This window comes from Hyaloscypha bicolor (genome assembly GCF_002865645.1).
Source record: "Hyaloscypha bicolor E unplaced genomic scaffold K444scaffold_17, whole genome shotgun sequence".
NCBI classification, from domain to species: domain Eukaryota; kingdom Fungi; phylum Ascomycota; class Leotiomycetes; order Helotiales; family Hyaloscyphaceae; genus Hyaloscypha; species Hyaloscypha bicolor.
In genome coordinates, this window is record NW_020194519.1 from 1862904 (window position 1) to 1882365 (window position 19462).

General features: G+C 48.6%; 6 protein-coding genes across 6 annotated transcripts; 3 read left to right on the forward strand and 3 right to left on the reverse strand.

Moving 5' to 3' along the window:
* Positions 1-977: 977 nt before the first annotated feature.
* Positions 978-3013, reverse strand: K444DRAFT_608767 (uncharacterized protein). Its single transcript, XM_024879446.1, has 5 exons — positions 2866-3013; positions 2671-2808; positions 2338-2586; positions 1418-2282; positions 978-1267 (listed from the first exon to the last, which is right to left on the reverse strand). The coding sequence occupies exons 1-5, from the start codon at positions 2929-2931 to the stop codon at positions 1041-1043; spliced, it is 1545 nt and encodes a 514-aa protein (XP_024741994.1). The 5' UTR covers positions 2932-3013; the 3' UTR covers positions 978-1040.
* Positions 3014-4710: 1697 nt separating this feature from the next.
* Positions 4711-5508, forward strand: K444DRAFT_520197 (carbohydrate esterase family 4 protein; the record flags this gene model as incomplete). Its single annotated transcript, XM_024874029.1, has 2 exons — positions 4711-4881; positions 4930-5508. The coding sequence occupies 2 exons, from the start codon at positions 4711-4713 to the stop codon at positions 5506-5508; spliced, it is 750 nt and encodes a 249-aa protein (XP_024741995.1).
* Positions 5509-6055: 547 nt separating this feature from the next.
* Positions 6056-6745, reverse strand: K444DRAFT_511404 (cytidine deaminase-like protein; the record flags this gene model as incomplete). Its single annotated transcript, XM_024873462.1, has 3 exons — positions 6056-6274; positions 6331-6464; positions 6529-6745. Coding segments are annotated over 3 exons (570 nt in total), but the record flags the coding sequence as incomplete, so codon positions are not given.
* Positions 6746-7597: 852 nt separating this feature from the next.
* K444DRAFT_519696 (putative 12-oxophytodienoate reductase) lies at positions 7598-8949 on the forward strand (the record flags this gene model as incomplete). The annotated part of the gene is made up of 3 exons (XM_024873982.1): positions 7598-8534; positions 8583-8766; positions 8811-8949. The coding sequence occupies 3 exons, from the start codon at positions 7598-7600 to the stop codon at positions 8947-8949; spliced, it is 1260 nt and encodes a 419-aa protein (XP_024741997.1).
* Positions 8950-9066: 117 nt separating this feature from the next.
* K444DRAFT_582769 (guanylate kinase) lies at positions 9067-12045 on the reverse strand (the record flags this gene model as incomplete). Its single annotated transcript, XM_024877804.1, has 5 exons — positions 11691-12045; positions 10815-11639; positions 10593-10760; positions 9596-10504; positions 9067-9534 (listed from the first exon to the last, which is right to left on the reverse strand). The coding sequence occupies exons 1-5, from the start codon at positions 11916-11918 to the stop codon at positions 9067-9069; spliced, it is 2598 nt and encodes an 865-aa protein (XP_024741998.1). The 5' UTR covers positions 11919-12045.
* Positions 12046-12180: 135 nt separating this feature from the next.
* K444DRAFT_582774 (DEAD helicases superfamily protein-like protein) lies at positions 12181-16889 on the forward strand. Its single transcript, XM_024877805.1, has 6 exons — positions 12181-12439; positions 12488-12588; positions 12638-13024; positions 13079-13898; positions 13945-16214; positions 16266-16889. Exons 1-6 carry the CDS (start codon positions 12192-12194, stop codon positions 16706-16708), a joined length of 4269 nt encoding a protein of 1422 aa, XP_024741999.1. The 5' UTR covers positions 12181-12191; the 3' UTR covers positions 16709-16889.
* Positions 16890-19462: the final 2573 nt, after the last annotated feature.

Genomic DNA, 19462 nt, shown 5'->3' on the forward strand with positions numbered 1-19462 from the left:
TTCCGCTGGGGTGTGAGGCTTGCCTCTTCCTATTTTCTTCTCCTTTCTTTGAAAGGAAAGGACTCTAGTTCCTTTCACTTGGCCAGGTGCACTACCGGTATACTCAAACAACAAAATCTATCTCCTAACATCTCACAGCTTCATTCAATCTACATTATACAGCCACCCGCACATAATCGGCCTTTGATGCCTGCTCTCGTATATCTCGGGCTCGCTTCAAAAAATGAAAGCGTCATGATACTTGGCCCCTCCGAAAATATCCGATCCCATTGTTAAAATTGATCTCCTTGGCAGTCTGAATGTGCCTCCTTGATATTTGGAAGGATTATGAATCGATATTTTGACACCGGATGATCCGACGACCGTCAAGTCCACCTCTTGATCCTGCTAGTTTAACAGGCAGGGAAAATGCCAGACTCAGGCTGTAACGGTATAAGCAGGTCTCTAATCTCCAAACGCGAGGTTCACTTGAGCCTTCCATATCAGATCGGTGATATGACTACTGGGCAGAAGGTTCACTACGGTGAATGAATTTGCCACCTGAAGTTCGGTACCGGAATCATGTCACACAAGACTGGATAGATTGAACACGGAAAGTGTAGGACGGAATAAGCTGAAGAATATATCGGTTGTTCGAGAGCTACGATTTTGAAGTATTCAAGAGTCACACCATCAAATATTCATTTCATAAATTTTATTCGTCTGTCTGTGCTGCCTACACTGATTTTGTTGGCACTCTCGATATTCCATGCAATATGATGCAATGTGAATGAACTATGACTGCCGGCTCAGTGATGCGTGTAAAGCCACGCAGTGTGAAAGAGTATCACTGCCTCTCAGTGATATGAGTAAAGTGAACGGAAAGGAAATATGCTAATGTCCCCAGCGCCCAAACAAGGAGAGAGATATGAACTCTCCCAAGAAAAGTGTGCTGACGGCGCCGCCAGAGCAGATGCTAGGAACGCCAGGGATCCCCCCCCCCCCGCACCCTCCAAAAATTCCCCGAAGAGAGAACTGCCAAGCTCAAGGTACACGCAATCTCAACGATGACCTTTACTCGGCTTGGGCTTCTTAACCTTCAATGCCTGCTTGTCTGCCTTCTCGGCCTTGGCGGCTTCACGGGCCACTCGAGCAGCCTCTTCAGCTTCCTTCTTCTCAGCAACAGCCAGAGCTTTAATCGTCGCCTCGAGGCGCTTCTCGGTCTGTACCTTGGTCTTCCCCTCTGAGCCAGGTTCAAATTCGCGCAGTCTCCACACGTCAAGAACAACTAAACACCAGAATCTCGCGTTAGTAGCTTGGAAAGCATGATGTAGGGTTGGAACATTGTGTCTTTGAAGTAGGTTGCTCTCAGGATAGATCTAGGGAGTAGTCGCCTCACAACACAAGCAGGAGGTGATCTGAGAATATGGGAACTTACGTTGTGCTCCGTACGCCTTGAGGTTCTTCTCGTAGAAGTCATTGATACGATGGCGGCAATTGGGTGAGTTTAGGACGGTGACATCTTCCCAGAACTTCTCTCCTTTGCCTTCTTGGACACAGAATCTCTCCCAAGTATTTCCACTGTACGAAGGACCACCCTTGACGAGGAACTCGACACTTTGGATGCCCTCTAAAACAGCTTCTCTTGACTGTTCTATAGCGGTGATGACCCAGGCCAGATCACCATTGAGATCATATTTGGGAGAATCTCTGGGTGGGATCGTCCCGTCAGCAGTCATGTTGTCAACATTGCGAACTTGCTGTCGAGTACGACTGGAAACTTGTCCGGGCTTTTTATCCTTGCTCAATCTTCCTTCTCCATGAACATCAAGCTTGGCCACGAGCTGCGCCTGCCTGAACTTGGTGAGATTGTACGTCTTAGACCGGCTCATTGCCATGCGCTCTTTGAGGAGAGGCTCGAGTTGCTTGCACAACCTCTCCGTTTGCTCCTTTTCACGTTCCCAGCCAGCCCCAGACAAGTGATCCTCAAGACTCACAGTGAGTTTCTTCAGGCCCTGCACGGCAACGAGACACTCTTTGAAACCTGGTAATCCAGGGCCACCAGAAAGCGGAACACCCCAGATACGGTTCAATTTTAGGTCCAGCGACTGCAGGCCCAGACATGCGGTAATCAAGGTAAAATACTGGGCGCCAGCGACTTTGGACGAGTACACCCATGGAACCTTGATGTTTCGGATGGCATTACGACGTGGCTCAGTGATTGCGACCAGGTAGGTTAACGCTGCTGGTTGGTTTCGATAGCCAGAGTATCCGAAATGGAATTCATTGACCGTGTAGAAGAGCTTATGTTCGTTAGCTATCTCAAGAATATAGAAGTAAAGCGGGAAAGATACGAACATGGGTGGTCGCAACGTCATCATAGATAGAACGGCAGACTTTTGCGAGTTGAACAGCCGTCAACTGGGGAACGGCGCCGACTTCAATGGCGTGAGTCTTCTTGTTAATCTGATCCTCGGACCAGATGAATTTGTTCGAATGCTCACGGATCTGCTGTGGTTCAATGGGCGCCTCGACGGTGACAGCAAGGCTCCAGATACGTTGCTTGACCTCGTTCGGGAGCTTCAACAGTCCGCTCTCGCTGTTGTCCTGGTTGGGTTCAGTACAGGGTACTCAGCCATACACAATGATGCCAGTACGGTTTGGCTGAGGATATATAAGCGGGTCACTTACATGGACAATGAAGATGCTTGCTTGGGCAGGTTTATCTATGTTGGTAACGCTCGCAACGGTGTTTGTAGTAGGGGGAGGAAAGCTCTCGATGGCAGCGGCAGCGGCAGCTGAAGTTGAGCTGACGACGGAACCCATGGCCTTATGATGAACAACGTCAGCTTTCGATCTCTGTTGCAAAGGAGAGGAGGTGCTTACCGAAAAGTCAGATGAGGTCGTCGTTGCCTTGCTGGCACGGGATCGCTTTGCCTTCTTGTTCGTCATCGTGACTGCCAGAACGGAAGGCCTTGTATCAGCGTCAATTGCAACGTAACTCAACAGCCGGGAAGCCTCTGGATATTCGAGGATTCGAGGGACATCCATAAAGGGAAGATTACTTGCTTACCTTCGTTGTGGTCTTGGAAGGTGAAGGGGTCGTTGAGGTTATTGTAGGAAAGATCGAAAGCCAGGCTGAGCGGTTTATCAATAGGCGATGGAGGAAGGCGCGAGGGAACCAAGTATAAAGCAGCAATAAAATTTAAAGATGCGATCTGCTTCGCCTTTACAAACTAAGTTTATGGAACAATGATTTTGTTCTTCTTCTGCAGCTTCTAGCCTTGCCTCCGCCAGGAGTGAACAACAGAATAATTGAGGGTAGGCGACTCGCTGACTTTGCATTTCCTCTGAACCTCTATTAATATTACCGTGAGACTTGGAAGACAAAAGACTTAAGCTTGTTCAATGGTTTTGATGCGACCCCAACCCGGTTCAAACTGGAGTAAGAGATTGAACCGTTGAGGGTGGCTTCTGCCCATAAGCCAAGACTCCAGATCCGACTCGAAAGCTCAAGATGTAGGTTCGTAATCGAGATAGTCAGGTCTAGAAGTCTCAAGAAGTGGTCAGGCAAAGAATAACCATTTCTTGAGGCTCCATCACTTCATCCTTATTCGGAGAGCGCATAAAGTGAGGTTCGACGATAGAAAACTGTAAAAGACGCGATAGAATTGACCGGGACAATTGACATTAAATTGTCAAAGCCGACCTACCTTCTGCTCCTCAGCAGCTTCTTATATCCCTTTTCTATGACTTGTCCGTCCCCTCCACCGGGTCCATTCGGCTTGGCCTTCATTTCATCCATCCGATCATATGCCATTTCTTCCAGAGTGTGGCCTTTTCATCTTATTCCATGGCTATACTTAGGTAGCTCCTGCAGTTTCTCTCCGTATTGCAGCTCCTCCGAGAAGCTGGCACAGCGTTCTGTGCTGGTGAGGGGCCTTTGTTTTCTGATGATAGTGTTTGTTGCAGACTGAGGCCACTGCGAAGCTTTCCCCATCAGCAGGCTGAGAGTCGCAAATTCCATGCTCGGAAACGCATCCCAACAGTTGAGAAGTATGTCTTCGGTCAAGAAGTTTGTTTGACGGGGATCTGTTCTCATAAAGGAGGGTTGGGGTCCGCTACGGAGCACGACAGCGGCCAATGGCGTCCTGGTTCTTGCCAAACTTTGAATCCCGAGAATCCTCCTCACCTGAGCAATCTTCCTGGGGATCACATCACAGTATCCCAGCGGTCTGCTTGATTATCACAATTGAAAACTCTTCTTCAGACAGAGTACAAGCAGCGAAGTCTGTCATCGCCATGTGTCATGCCTAGACCTTCTCCGCGAATAGCAAAACTACCTGAATCTTCACCTCGCCATTCCCGGGCGAGGATCGGATCTCAGCGCGGCGCAAATATGTGGCATTTTCGGAGCAACGAAGTTCGAAAAGCTTATCAGCACAAGATAGAGAGCTTCTCCTCATCTCCTGCCCCTCTATTGGCAGCAATTTCCCCGCCGGCCGCTTATCAGCTCTGCGCGCATTCCCATCCCATTGCCACGGCCCACGACGCTGGCAAAGAGCTCCGGTGGAGTAGTTGACACACCTTGATAGCACAGCATATCGGAGATCTCAAAAAACATGCCGATTATTTGTTCAAGTGAACGCGTATTTATACTTCGCGTCATGCCTCTCTTATTCTTCCCTGTTCGACATATCATTACTTTCCGTAGAACCGTACCCATTCACAATGTCTACACCTTACGAACTTCCGTCAGATACCTCCAACATCAAGCCCTTCGAGTGGGATGACAAGTATGACTTCCCTCGAGACCTTGTTGGCTATGGAGAGAACTCATTCAATCCTCAGTGGCCTGGAGGAGCAAAGATTGCAGTCTCTTTTGTCATTAACTACGAAGAAGTATGTGCAATCCTCGAGAGCCCCGAACGTATTTTGACAACGGTTTAGGGCGCTGAACACACAGTCTTGAATGGTGACTTGCACTCAGAGACTCATCTCTGGGAAGCTCCTGGCGGGACCCCAAAGATCCAAGAGCGAGCTGTCAACATCGAATCCGAGTATGATTATGGATCCAGGTCTGGCGTCTGGCGCTTATTTCGTCTCTTCAATAAGCATAACTTCAAATACACTCTCTACGCTGTTGGAAAAGCCATTGAGGACAACCCTGCTGTTGGGATTTCTTCGGTGAAAAATGGCCATGACGTTGCCTCTCATGCCTACCGATGGATCGACTATGCGGACATGTCCCCCGAGAAAGAGAAGGCGTACATCAAGAAAGAAATCGAGACAATTGCCAAGATATGTGGTTCGCCTCCAAAGGGCTGGTACTACGGACGGTTATCGAGCAGGTCTCAAGCTCTGGTTTGGGAAGTTTACAAAGAGATGGGCGTACCTCTTCTTTGGGACTCGGACTCATACGCGGATGATCTTCCGTACTGGGTAGATGTGCCAGCGGAGAAGGACGAGAAGAAACCAATGGGGATGCTTATGATTCCTTATTCATACGGTATGTCGAGTTGTTCATAGGACATTATTTCCAGAACTAACAAATTGCAGATTGTAATGACTACAAATTCAACGTCCCCACCGGATTCGGGTCTCCAACACACTTCTACGACCATGTCAAAGGCGCTTTTGACACTCTCTACGAAGAAGGCGAGGAAGGATCCCCAAAGATGATGACCATCGCTCTTCACTGCCGGTGCATTGGCAAGCCGGGACGGTTCCAAGCTCTAAAGAAGATTGTCGATTACATCGCAAGCAAGGAGGGGGTTTGGGTAGCTACGAGAACGCAGATTGCTGAACATTTCAGAGAGAAATTCCCGTATGAGAAGGGATACCTTGCACCAGGCGTCAAGAGGGCGCAGGCGCCTAACACTCTTAATGCTTGGCCGGCACACCAAGATGTACCGGTTTGAGTTTGTTTCTGTATCTTAATTGTCGGTCTAAAAGAATTTGTCCAATGATTAATTTTCATGACCCCTTTCATAGTTCTCGTTCACAATTCCCAACCAACAGCTTCCTCGACCTCCGTACAGCTTTTCCCATCTCCAGTCCGAGTACAGCCTTCAGGGCAAGAAGATTGAGGGTTAAATTGCCACGAGAAAAACGGATCTGTCTCATTTGCCAGCACATTTCTTATCAGCCTCGTTATGCTCGGCAACTTTGTCGATTCTTCAAACACTTCATCTGAATATATGGAGATCTGACCCCACCCCTTTTCTACCAATGTCTCAATACTCGTGCCAAATATGCATTCTGCGAAACCGGACCATCGAATTGCCGACGCACACTGGGCAAATGATCAGCCGAAGCAGAGGGAGAAACAGAATGAGGAAGTAAGGCTACCATAGGGCACGGTTCGGCATTAGTATAAAGACTCAACTTCGAGAACGCTTTCAATGATTCCGAAGTCGACAATCTATAGTCACCATCTGGGTCCGTAAGAATTTCCGAACAATTGTTTATTGCAGAAATCTCTCCTGCAATTTCCCACCTTCATCAGTGACCTGCGCACTACTACTTCTGTTGGATTGTAGGAATTACCATGTAGAGTTGGATTTCCCTTCTGCATATTCTGGTTGACACTCATGCACACAAGTTTCCCCCTCGGATCAGAACTTGTATCAGTATGGTTCACCACTACGCTTCCGAAAGCGCCAAATGGACACGGTGATGCCAGCTCTGCCAAAGCTGTGTTTGCTCTCCGCATCCAGTACACTCGAATATCGTACGGGATTGTATCAGGTGCAAGTGATTGCTGAGAGGATTGCACCCGGTGGCTGTGTCTCTGGTTATGGCCATCGGTGAGGTGTATCAGTGCTAGGAGGAGAAGGCTGACAATTGAGAGTGGGTAGAGCATCTTTGAAGATTTCCAGTCTTAACGATCTAGCAAGAAAGGAAATTGCATACACAGGTGAAAATGTTTCTCAAAGGATAGTAAAATCTTCACTTAACCCCTCACAATCCCTCACCGTCATAAGTTGGCGGGGTGTGAAACTCTATGTCATCCTTATCGCAGATATTTGATAAGAAATTCTCAGCCTCGCTGTCAGCCTTGCTGGCTTCACCTCCCAATGACATCAAGCTCTGACCGCCTCTCGATGCCGGGTACCCTTGCCCAAATTTCTCGGGAATTATCAGCAAAATGACACGAGATCTTCTGTGTTACATCTTAGCTCGTACGTCCCCGCCAAATGCCTTTCGGACGAGCGACAACCTCTCGGAGCAGAGCCGGAAAATCTCGATGATAAGAAGAGCTTATCGGTTTTGACAGACAGTGAGGCTTTTGCGAGGGGAGCAACGTCCAACAGGCCCTCCTCAAGAACTTGTCATATGCTTTGTGAGACTGGCGTTGAAAATGGCCCCAGTAATCGGGAATTGGGCCGATAAGAATAAAAATGGGGGTGACACGACCTCGAAAGTGGCACTTGCCGATGTAGATTTCCCTTGGTCAATCTTTTCTTCTTCTTTCTGTCCTCTGCTCTTTCCATCTCTTTGAATTGAAGGTCTCTGCAATCCCTGCCCTGCCTCATTCTGCTTCTCCAAGATGGGTTCAATAACCCGAGTTCTTCCCCCTATCTCCACCGACGAGGTAGCTCTTCCCGGCAATGGCATGCAAGCCAAAGAAGACGCACCTCGAGGCCTCTCCTCCGCCATCTTCACCCCTCTAAAGATCGGGAACGGCAAAATCACTCTCTCCCACCGCATTGTCCTTGCTCCCCTAACTCGAAATCGTGGAGTTCCTCTGAAGATCAACGCTACTCCCGAAGATCCAAACAGAATTTGGTACCCAGGCGACCTGATAAAAGAATATTACATCCAGCGTACCACTCCAGGGGGGCTTCTGATCACTGAGGGTCTTCCTCCAAATCTAGAAGGCAATGGGATGCCCGGCGTGCCAGGGCTATTCTGCGAAGAGCAAAAGAAGGGCTGGAAATCAGTGGTCGATGCCGTACACGAGAAAGGAGGGTACATCTACGCACAACTCTGGAACGCAGGCCGAGCGTCAATACCGCAGCACACTGGGATGCCCACAATCAGCGCGAGCGCAACCCCGTATGAAGGCGATGAACTTTACTCGTATCCACCACCAGGATCTAGTAAACAAGTTATGTATCGAGACTTCCCTCCAATGGAGCTGAGCCATGAGGGTATCAAGAAGCAGATCGCAGACTATGTTGCAGCAGCAAAGGCGGCAGTTGAGGAGTGTAGGTTCGACGGCGTGGAGGTCCATGGCGGGAATGGCTACCTGCCAGAGCAATTTCTTAGTAGCAATATCAATAAACGAAACGATGAGTACGGCGGTAGCCCTGAGAAACGATGCAAATTTGTTCTAGATTTGATGGACGCACTAGCCGGGGCAGTTGGAGAAGACAGGTTGGCTATCAGATTGACTCCTTTCGGGCTCTTCAACCAAACAAGAGGCATGCAACGGATGGAGACATGGGGACATCTGTGCAAGGAGCTCAAGAAAAAGCATAACTTGAGCTATGTGCATTTCCTTGAGCCACGATACGAGCAAGTTCACAGCTTGGAAGAGAAAAAGAAATGTAAGTTTCCATGCCTGACTTGAGACGTCGAGACTGATGTGCTGCAAGACTTGGAATCCTGGGGCTTCAAGGACGTCGATCTGAAAGTTTTCCGAGACATTTTCGGAGACACCCCTTTCTTTTCTGCTGGGGGATGGAATGACAAGAATACCTGGGGCGTCCTGGAAGAGAAGACTTATGATGCTTTTGCAATCGGACGACTCTTTCTTTCAACCCCCGATTTAGTTAACAGGTGACACTTGCCTCGCCGAAACAAGTTCCTTCGCTGACAACGAGTAGATTCAAAAAGGGTCAGCGATTGAACGCGTATGATAGATCACGATTCTATGGTCCATTCCCAGATCCCGAGGTTGGCTACACAGACTATCCACTTTTTGAGGATGTTGAGAAGTCGGGAAAACCGCTCGTAACTTGAGCAGATGTGTGTATTTTATGCCGCCGATGTAATTCTATCCACGCTATGCAGAGATCACCGATATCCCGGAAAAGAACCAATATTTGTTGTACAGTGTTCCATCTGCCATACGGCCAATCATGACGTCTCTCCTCCAGCCGTAACAGCCTCCTCAGCTGTCTTTAGTTCGCTGGCCGCTGCTTTCGCATTGTCTGTGCCAGAAATGCTAGCCTTAGAGGAATCTTCCGGTGCAGGAGCTCCAGTATCCACCATCTCTACCTCTACGTTTGTAGGCTCCGCAGATCTTGCTTTCTCACCACTCAACACCAACTGTGACGGTCCCTCAACGCTCTCTTCAAGGCCGAAGATGTAGCTCTCCAGCTGTTTGAAGGTTGTTTCGAGGTCATCATTGATAAAAACCTTGTCGTGGAATCCCTCAGATTTCGCCTGCTCGAGCTCCTGCTGCGCGATTTCAAGTCTTTTCTGAATAGTTTCTTCATCATCGGATCCTCTTCGTTGGAGACGGCGCTGAAGTTCTTCCATCTCAGGTGGGGCCAAGAAAATAAAGCGGGCAGCATATCCATTGTCCTTGAGTTGTTGGATACCCTAGCGAAAATGATTAAGAATTTCTGCGCCACGGAGTGCATGCAGTGGAGACTCAACTTACATGCATGTCCATCTCCATCACTGGAATCTTGCCCGAAGCAATGATACCATCGACCACATTTTTACTAGTTCCGTAGTCATTGCCATTGAAGTTGTTGTACTCGATGAATTGATCACCATCACGCATGACATTGTACTCATCCTTGGTGATGAAGAAATAGTGTTGGCCATGCACTTCGCCCTCTCGAGGCTGCCGGGTCGTATGAGATGCCTTCTTTCCTAGTATTTTTTGATGCCTTTCCATCAATAGCGTGACGAGTGTTCCCTTGCCAACACCGCTGGGTCCTGAAATAACTATAGGACGGCGATCTTTGGGAGTCGTGGTTTCTTCACCTGCGACTGCTTCTTCATCACCATTCGTCGCTGGCTCTTCAGATTTGGCGTCGTCGCGGAATATGTCATCGATTTTGTCGGAACGTTCAATCTTGTCAAAGGCGCAGAGCTTGGTTCCACTGGCGATACGTAGCGCTCTCCAACTCTTGCTGGCTTTGGCTTCGACGGCCGCGTTCTTCGTCTCGTCATCTCTGGCCATGTCAATATCCATATCGTCCAGCTCGATCTTGCTTTGATAGGTCTTGTACGAAGGCAGCTGATATCTCGACGGATCTTTCAATCTTTCTAAGCCGTTCCGAGTCTCACCTTGGGAAAGGAAGTTCAAGTCCAGGACTGCCCAATTGTTCATGCGAACTCGCTTTCTGGTGGTTGCTTGGCGAGCGGACGTCTTGGCTTGAAGGTACTCTTGGGAAGTGACCGAATCTCGGGCAAACGAAGGGCAATTCTCGATCTTCCAACGAGCCCAGTTCTTGTCGCGTGAAATCACACTTTCTACCATACGTAGAAAAAACGCGCCCTCGAAGTCTTTCTTTATGTAGTCGGCAAGGAATTTCTTCATGTCAAGGGCCCATTTCGCCTACAATTGTTAGCGAAAATTTGCAAAGTGAATTGGAGAATTTGAGGTGAATTTAAATCAAGACGGGGCAAATGGAGAATAGACTCACGTCCTCTTCGCTCAATGTTTGATCTGCATACATTACTGACTTATTGGCGTTCTGGGGGAGTGATGCTTTGGCAAGCTTCTCCTTCGCCTTGGCGCTTAAAGAGAGCAAGAAATCCATAATGATCAGAGCTTGAACCAGGGTATGCCGACGAAATGAAAGGTCACTGATCTAAGTTAATTGTTAGCTGAGAGACATGTTAACGGAAGAAGAAAGACAAGATACCTCTAGCTCAAATAGATCTCTACTTGTAAGGTACTTCGGATTGAAAGCGTTCGCGAGATCGTCGTCCCCTTGGCCACGCTTCCGCTTGGTGCCTTTTTTACTGTCTTCCACGGTCTTGGTCGGACGTCCCATGGTTTCTGCTTGCACCTTTACAAACATAGCCATTGTAGCCTCGAGCCCAGCCTTAAATTCAGCAAAATTGGCCTGGTCGAAAAGTCTTTTCGGTTGGCTAAAGCTTTGTTGCAAGGCCCAGAAGATAGGATACAGCTCATCCGGACTCAACGCCTTCTCGGCTATTGAGAAGGTAACGCCCTTTGGAACATTGCTAGCATCTTCTGCGGCTTTTTTTGAAGTGCCGTTTACCGCCTTGGATTTGTCTTTGGGTTCGGGATCCACCTCCATCTTCTCTGGGTCGACGTCCTTCGCAGGGGGAGCGTCAAACGAAGTCACATTCTCGACATGGTACTCGCCTCGTAGATTTACAGAGCTCTTGTCTCCTAGGGGGAAGCTCTGGAACAAAAATATAAAAACACGTCCACAAAATGCAGTATCCTCAGCTCGAGATAATCTTCGGAGAAGCTCATTGCAGCTTCGCAGGATTACCAGGTTTTTCTGTGAGAAGTGTTTGGCTGTAATTCGTTCACGCCGTGATTCCAGGTAGTCGAAAATTTTGCGGCAGCCAGCAATAGTCTGACTATCTAGCAGCTCCTCCACAAGCCAGAACAGAAGTCCTGGTTCGGTCCATTCGTCGTCGGAGAGGATGGATATGATATCTAGCAGGTCCCATAACTTAACAAATTCTGGAGCATCGATTGCCGTGGTGGCCTATGGAACGTCAGATGTGTGTCCCTATGCTCGTACTGATGTGCGGCTCACCAGTAGATTGTTGAATGCGTCTCGAGCAGCTGTTTCGATGATATGCTTCCTCGACTCTGGCGAACTCGCTGGGAGGACCGAGGGAACTCTCTCAAATAGCTCGGCAAGGTCTGACTTATTCAATGGCGGCTCTATCGTACTCGTTCTCTTGATGGCCGACGCAGCCCCTAGCATTTCCTCGAGAAGCCGTCCAAAGTCCTCCACTGGTTGTACCCCATGGCCGGCCATCTTGGCGCCGATTCACGAAGGTCGAATATTCCACTGGCATTCATGGACAAACGCCTGCGCAAATATCGGCGACGGTAGGCTTCTGAAGGAGTTTCGTGGAGCGAAATTTGTCCTGCGCAAGGTCGTGTGAATGTTGTTAAGTCGTTCTATGGGCTCGCGCAAGGCTGTCAGGCACGCGAAGAAAACCCCCGCGCACGGACCTCAAGGCGCGTTCAAGATTCTGAAATTTGGTAATGCGGAGCGCAAGTGACTGCCATAAACACAACAACAACGATGGCGCCCAGAACGAGAAATAAGGAGGAGTCTCGACGGGAGGTGATTGATGAGAGACCAACAGTTGCTGACTTGGAGGGTGAAAGCTCGTTTGCAACCTTAGCCCGGAAGCTGTGGCTGAACAAAAAGACTGCGAAGGTCAAGGTCAGGCACGACATGTTGAAGACTGAAATATGGGATGTGCTAGAGAAGGAGGACTTTCCGTTCAGGTCGCTCTTGGTTCTAGAGAATTTGCAGATCCTCGAGAGGTGCGGTTGCCATTTGGTCCCTTTTGACTCCGCTAACATGGTAAACAGCTACCTTTGGCCAGGATATTCCGAAGACTCGTCCAACTTTCAAGTCTTGCTCATTGTCTTAATTTTGAATGTCAAGACTCGTGAACATCTGTTGACATGGGGTAAGCAGTTAATGACTTCCCGGAAGAGAATTTTATTAACTTGTAAAAGACATCTTCACAGACAACCCGGCCGAATTCTCCACCTTATTTCGAAGAATACTTTCCATGACTTTAGACACCTCTCTGAGTGCGACTATCCGAACCCACTTGCTTTCTTTTATAATTAGCGCCTTCCAGTCTCTCGACAGTGGGATTGTCCGCAAAGAATGTGCTCCATTGGTATCGATTTCAATATGGCACAATATCTCCAGCGAAAAGAAGAGGGAGCGCAAGCTCGACCAGAGTGTTCAATTGAGGAAGGCTTGGAGAGCAGCAGCGAAACGTTATGATGCGGCTGACGAGCCTACGAAGCCCCGGCTCCGGTTTGAACGCTCGTGGCTCTTTACCCTACTCCTCGACTTCTTCAACCAACTGTATAACGAGAAGAGCAAAGCAGGTCCGTTTAGTCTACCCTATGTATGGTCCATCACTTTTGCTAACTCCACGACAGAAAATATTAGGTATTGTGAGCGCTTCATTGAGTTTTTATCAGATCTCCAGAGCCAGTTGCCAACAAGGAGATATGTCAACACACTTCTCCAGGACTTGAACACTCTTCCTGCAATCCGAATGTCGCCCACCTTTAATGATGAGGACAATGGGCTTTTGCGGGACTTGTATACCTTGCTCAAGCATTATACATACTTTTCCATCGATGATCATACTGGCATCCAGCACAGTCGCACTGAGGCTTACGAAAAACATTGCGCCATTCTTGCCTCGTTGCAACGGACAGCCTTGAAGCATTTCAAAGACAAGTTAACCATTTTGGCATTATCGAATTACGGATCAATTGACAAGCGGGCTGAGCTTGAAGGACATCTCGAGTCTCTAACATCTGACGAGGTTACCCAGCTTTGTGACCTTCTCGAATTCCGTACCTCTTATCCTGCTTCCACCCAAGTGGTAACAGATCGAAAATTTCTCACCGAGGTTTTATTGTCAGAGCATGAGAAGCGCAAGACTTTTCAAGAGACAGCGCGTAATCTCAGCGTCTTACCAACAGAACTCACCCTCTTCGAGCCGACATTGTTGAGGAACGACAACTACAACGGATCACAGCCTCTCGCCATTCCCAAGTTAAATCTGCAATACCTCACAGTTGGAGATTTTCTGTGGAGGTCTTTCATCCTCCATCGCTGCGAATCGTTTTACGAGATCAGAAAGCACATTGAAGATGTCATAAAACGTATGCAGCCAGCTACGAGCCCTACTGGCCAGACGTCCTTTAGGGGGTTCTCTAGGATGGCGCTTCCCATCCCAAAGCCTGCGTAAGTACTTCAAGATTCCCCAAATTTCTCTGCTGACCAGTCCTAGAATTTTAGAAGTAGTTCCACCCTCAGTCGGCGACGAGAAACCGTCCGCTGTCCGAGCTGAGATAACTTTGGATGTCAGTCGCCTTGCGGACAATATACTCCGAGAATGGGAATCACTTCGACCTGATGATGTAGTTTTCTTATTGGCAGTCCAAGGTCCCGACGATTTAAGGATGATCACGAATGGTCGTTCTTCACCATCTGACGCGCAAAAGCTGGGCCTGAAATATGTTCGAGCGGCCGAGATTACCCAAGTGCTGGACGATAAAGGACGCTCACTTCGGGACCAAGGTGGGCAGAATAGCCATAGTCGCCCACGGGTTCGCAGACTACAGGTGAAGCTTGATGCACTTGCATACAAAGCAGATATGGACAGGGTAGCGAGCGGCAAACTTGACATCTATGAGAGTATGAATGTGGTCGTACGCAGAAGAGGAAGGGAGAACAACTTCAAGCCAATTCTGGAATCGATCCGAAGTTTGACATTGTCAGACGTGCCTTTGGCATCTTGGTTGCATGAGGTATTCCTTGGATATGGAGACCCGGCGGGAGCAACATACACCCATCTAGTCAACCAAATCAAGAAGGTTGATTTTCGAGACACATTTCTCGACTGGCAACATCTAATCGAAAGCTTGCCAGGAAAAATTGTAGAGCCAAGCGACGATATGGATGGTAGTTTCGGTCCTCCGTATGTCCTTGAGGCTGCACCGAAAGTGGCCGAAACTGTGTCAGCGAAACCATCGAAGAAGAGACGCCGGGATGCCGAGCCAGTTCCGCAGGTTCAACCGGAAGCCATTCGAGTTTCTACATACAAACCTGGGAGTACTGGGCCTTATCCTATGGATGCTCCAAAGCTAAACCAGGTACGGTTCACACCTGCTCAGGTTGATGCGATTGTGTCTGGTACACAACCAGGACTCACGGTCATTGTGGGACCTCCTGGAACAGGAAAAACGGACGTGGCAACCCAAATCATCAACAACATATATCACAACTACCCAGATCAACGGACACTTCTAATCGCTCACAGCAACCAAGCCCTCAATCAACTGTTTCAAAAGATCGTTGCATTAGACATTGATGAACGACATCTACTGCGACTTGGGCACGGCGAAGAAGAGCTGGATACGGAAGCCAACTTTAGCAAGCATGGAAGAGTCGAATCTTTTCTCGAAAACCGTGATGGATACCTCCGTGAAGTTGACCGTCTCGCCGCAAACTTTGGTGCTCCTGGTGCTCATGGCAGCTCTGCCGAGACTGCGGGTTACTTCAACTTAGTCTACGTTGAGCCTGCCTGGACGAGATTCCGAGAACTTTCCTCGTCGGCACAAGCTACAGCGGAAACTATTGTAGAAGCTTTCCCATTCCATCACTACTTCTCCGATGCACCGCAACCACTCTTTCCAACCGGTGCTGACAAGGATATTGTTTTAGACATTGCGAAAGGATGCTACCACCACGTCTCTAAGATCTTCACCGAGCTTGCAGATGTCCGACCATTTGAGATTCTGAGGAGGGATCGAGACAAGGCCAATTACCTCCTTACCAACGAAGCTCGCATCATTGCCATGACATCGACGCATGCAGCGATGAGGAGACGGGAGATTTCATCTCTCGGTTTCCAATACGACAATGTGATCATGGAAGAAGCAGCTCAAATTACGGAGATTGAAAATTTCATCCCATTAGCGCTGCAGAATCCAAAGCATGGACAGATGCCCTTGCAGCGTGTGGTCCTTTGCGGAGATCACTTCCAGAATTCGCCCGTCATCCAAAACCTCGCCTTCCGTCAATATGCGAATTTAGAACAATCTCTCTTCTCCCGGCTGGTGCGACTCGGTGTACCAACTATCAGTTTAGACCAGCAAGGTCGGGCTCGCCCTTCGATAGCATCATTATATTCATGGCGCTACAAGAACCTGGGAAATCTACCACTGGTCTCGACATCTCCAGAGTTCCAAACAGCTAATGCTGGTTTCAAGTATGACTATCAGTTTATCGAAGTGCCAGACTACAAGGGCCGTGGAGAGTCGGAACCAACACCACATTTCATACAAAATCTTGGGGAGGCCGAGTATGCTGTTGCCATCTATCAGTATATGCGCCTCCTCGGATATCCCGCATCAAGTATCAGCATTCTTGCGACATACGCGGGTCAACGCGCTCTTATCAAAGATGTTCTATCACATAGATGCGCTAAGAACCCGCTTTTTGGTCTGCCAAAAATTGTCACAACCGTCGACAAGTATCAGGGAGAGCAAAATGACTGTATGTATTCATATCCTTCGCCCATGAGATGATTTTGCTAATATGCTCTAGACGTCATTCTATCACTCACTCGAACTTCTCGAGTCGGCTACCTACGCGATATTCGACGTCTCACAGTTGCTCTCTCCCGAGCGCGGCTGGGATTGTACGTTCTTGGGCGACGAGAGGTCTTTGAGCCATGCTTAGAGCTGCAGCAAGCTTTTGATATCTTGTTGAGGAGACCGGATAAATTGATGCTTGTGACGGGGGAGTTATGGCCGAGTCAAAGAGTGCTCAAGGAAGAGGAAGGCAAGGGTGTTCCAGGTGAGAGCCAGATGGAGAACTTGGAACATCTAGGACAGTATGTGTATGAAATGACGAATGCGAAGGTACAGCAGCTCAGAGCAGAGAGAGGATTGCCTGAGACCGACTTGGTGGCACCACCTGTGGGAGAGGATGAAGACGGATTGGGCATCATCGAGGAAGATTACGAGGGGATTGAGGGGGAGATATGAGGGCTTTGAAGCTGATGAGGAGACCTAAAAGTTTAGGATGCACGGCCTCCATAGCATTGGCGTATGTAGGATAATGTTCATGGCTGCAAAAATGAAAGATACCCAACTATATCCGCAGAAACAATTGTTGGGAGCTGGAGAATCACTTGTCAAAATATTGAAATCCCAAATCCGATCAGACAATTCTGTGCCTGCAATATGACAACCAGTGAAGTGACGTGTGCTTTCTCGCGCGTTGGCTCTCTACCAACTCGAGTTCAGGTCTTGGCAGGTCGACAGCCGAGAATTTCCCCTTTTCGGCACCTCGCTTAATTCCCACCACTAACAAAAATCACAACACTCACACTTCACTTCACTTCACTTCAACCAAGTAAATTCCATAAAAGCATGTCGTCGTAGATTTCAAAAGCAAGAAGGGGAGCGGGCCGGCAGGTTCTTACCAAGAAGGAAGAATCTGCTGCCCGCTCGATGAAGTCCAGATGGATTTGAACCATCATTACTACTGACTTCCTTTGAATCAGATTCTCGGGAAAGCAAGACTGTGTCGCCCATTACACTACAGAGTCTGTGATTCGTGATTTGAATCAGCTTATTTTAGCCCGTAAGGGTGGGGCTAAAATGAATTTGGTAGGAGCGGGAATTTGTGGGGAAAGGAGTTTGGTGGAAAGGGCAGGCGCGGGGAAGGCAAACGGGCTTCGTCGTTGCGACCCTTTACAGAATATGAAGCTTGCGGTCAATAAAAAAACGTCGGGTATTTTGTGCTTCATGCGAGCATAATGTGAAGTTGATGTGTTAGTGATGGGAGACAAGTGGGACTCGGTGGAGATTTCAATCGGCCTGACACGAGTCGGTTGATACGGCTCAGCCCTGATTTGCACTCCAGCCCCATTTTCACTTCAGCTATATTTGCACCTAATACATTCTTTATATGTATCGTTGACTGTATATAACAAGGTGACACGAGGGGATTAACCTACCGACTAATTCAGAAACATGGATACATGGAGACTCCGAACGGAGCTCGAAGCTCAAGGCTTCGAACACGTCAAGAAAATGGGAATCATTTTACGAAACCTGATTCCCTCCACCAACATCCTGCAGGCTCGAGAATCACGCAAAGATGGAAATATCAGAAGAGGATAACGGCTCATGGGGGAAGCAAAAGCAGATGTCCTCCTCGTAACCAGGGCATGGAAGCAGCAAATACCAATTTACTCCACCTTTGGCAGAAATTTATTAATTCGGCATGACTGGTATTACTTCGGGCGCTGGGGTCTTATCCAAATAGAACTTTTTGTTGATCTGAGTTCCGTATTTGAACTGAGGGTGGGTTATTCCATCAGCATCATCGAATTCCATGGGAGTTCTATGCAAGTATCCACAGAAAATGCGAGATTCAAGCCTTCTACCGAGGGGTTAAGAAAGTAAACAGTAGTTTCACTAAAATATTCTCATACTTGAATTTTCGGTGCATTAGGGGTTCACTAGGTAAGCGAGCCTCCGCCCCGCGAGAAATAGGAGAAAGGAGAAAGTTTGAGACAACCAATAGGACATTTCTATTGCTTCCAAAAGCCACCCAAAAAGAAGCGAGCAATATCATAAAGCCTTCGCCAAATTTGCCGCAGTTCGCTTCGCAGGCGATGCTCAGCGATCTCGCCATCCCCTTACTCAGGGGAGCTTCAATCTTCTCATGACTCAAAAGCTCGGCGAACCCCTATCCGAGAACGGCGAAATGCAATCCAGAGGGGCAACAAAGCATGACCGCCAAGCCTGCCAGCACATCTCTGCGGAGCAGTCCTAAGAATCACACGGCCATTCCAGGCTAATGCCGTTCTCTCACTCACGAGTTGGCCATGCCGCAGGGTCAGTGAAACGCGGGCTCCCTGCGCTTCCTCTCCTCAAGAGAGAGGTAAATACCAAGGGAAAACTAGTTCCATTACCAGCTCCGGTTCTGATAATTGCTGGTATTGCTGGATGCTCGGATTGGGGAGGCGGTACCGAGTTCCGAAGAGAGTTAATTGAAGTGTATGGATGTTCCTGTGAGAGAGAGATTTCCATGTCAGGCACCGTTCCGCAGGGGAGATAGCACGATATACAAGGTACAGTACAGGTGATGTTGTTCCTGGGGGAGCTGGAGCTGTGGAGCTTCTCCCCACTTCGCGGCATCATGTGGCTATAGGACATGCGGGCTCGATTATAAGCCGCGCCGCAACCTGGGTGCGGAAAGCGTACGAGTGTGGATGCCGTGTAGAATAGATGGGCAGGGAAAGGCTCCCGCGTCACACCGCCGCAGTGATTGTTTTAAGGTTGATGGCACCGGTACGAATAAGAACAGATGGAGATAAACACGGAGCAGCGCTTACGCGGAACTCCCAAAACCTTGCGAGAATCGAACTAAAACATTTCTCTGACACATGAGAGACTCCGCGGAACCCTTGCCTGCTCGTCAGGGAAGCTTATTGATTTATGAGAGATGTGACAAGGCTATTATCAATACAACCAGAAGAAGCGCGACGAGACTGACAAATAAGGAAGATATGGCCCAATGAGACGGGTTTAAAATAGTTGCGGCCGGCCTCCGGGTCCCCACACTTAATAGGACGTGAGAGGTGGTGTACCGTTTGACCTTTATTGTAGACGACAGCAGCATCTGAGCGCAGTACCTCTTGGTACAGCGGCTGAATGGTCGCTTAAACTTTATATCTGGCTAGGGAGTGAATGACTGACGAGAGTCTTGTAGCTGGGGAGTAGGAG

Excerpts from the sequence above, each read along its gene's own strand:
- K444DRAFT_608767 (XM_024879446.1), bottom strand. The coding sequence starts at position 2,931 with ATGACGAACAAGAAGGCAAAGCGATCCCGTGCCAGCAAGGCAACGACG. Across the intron at positions 2,283-2,337 it reads ATGACGTTGCGACCACCCAT|CTCTTCTACACGGTCAATGA; the intron begins GTTCGTATCTTT and ends AACGAACATAAG. Across the intron at positions 1,268-1,417 it reads CAAGGCGTACGGAGCACAAC|TTGTTCTTGACGTGTGGAGA; the intron begins GTAAGTTCCCAT and ends TCTGGTGTTTAG.
- K444DRAFT_582774 (XM_024877805.1), top strand. The coding sequence starts at position 12,192 with ATGGCGCCCAGAACGAGAAATAAGGAGGAGTCTCGACGGGAGGTGATT. Across the intron at positions 13,899-13,944 it reads CTTCCCATCCCAAAGCCTGC|AATTTTAGAAGTAGTTCCAC; the intron begins GTAAGTACTTCA and ends GACCAGTCCTAG. Across the intron at positions 16,215-16,265 it reads TCAGGGAGAGCAAAATGACT|ACGTCATTCTATCACTCACT; the intron begins GTATGTATTCAT and ends AATATGCTCTAG.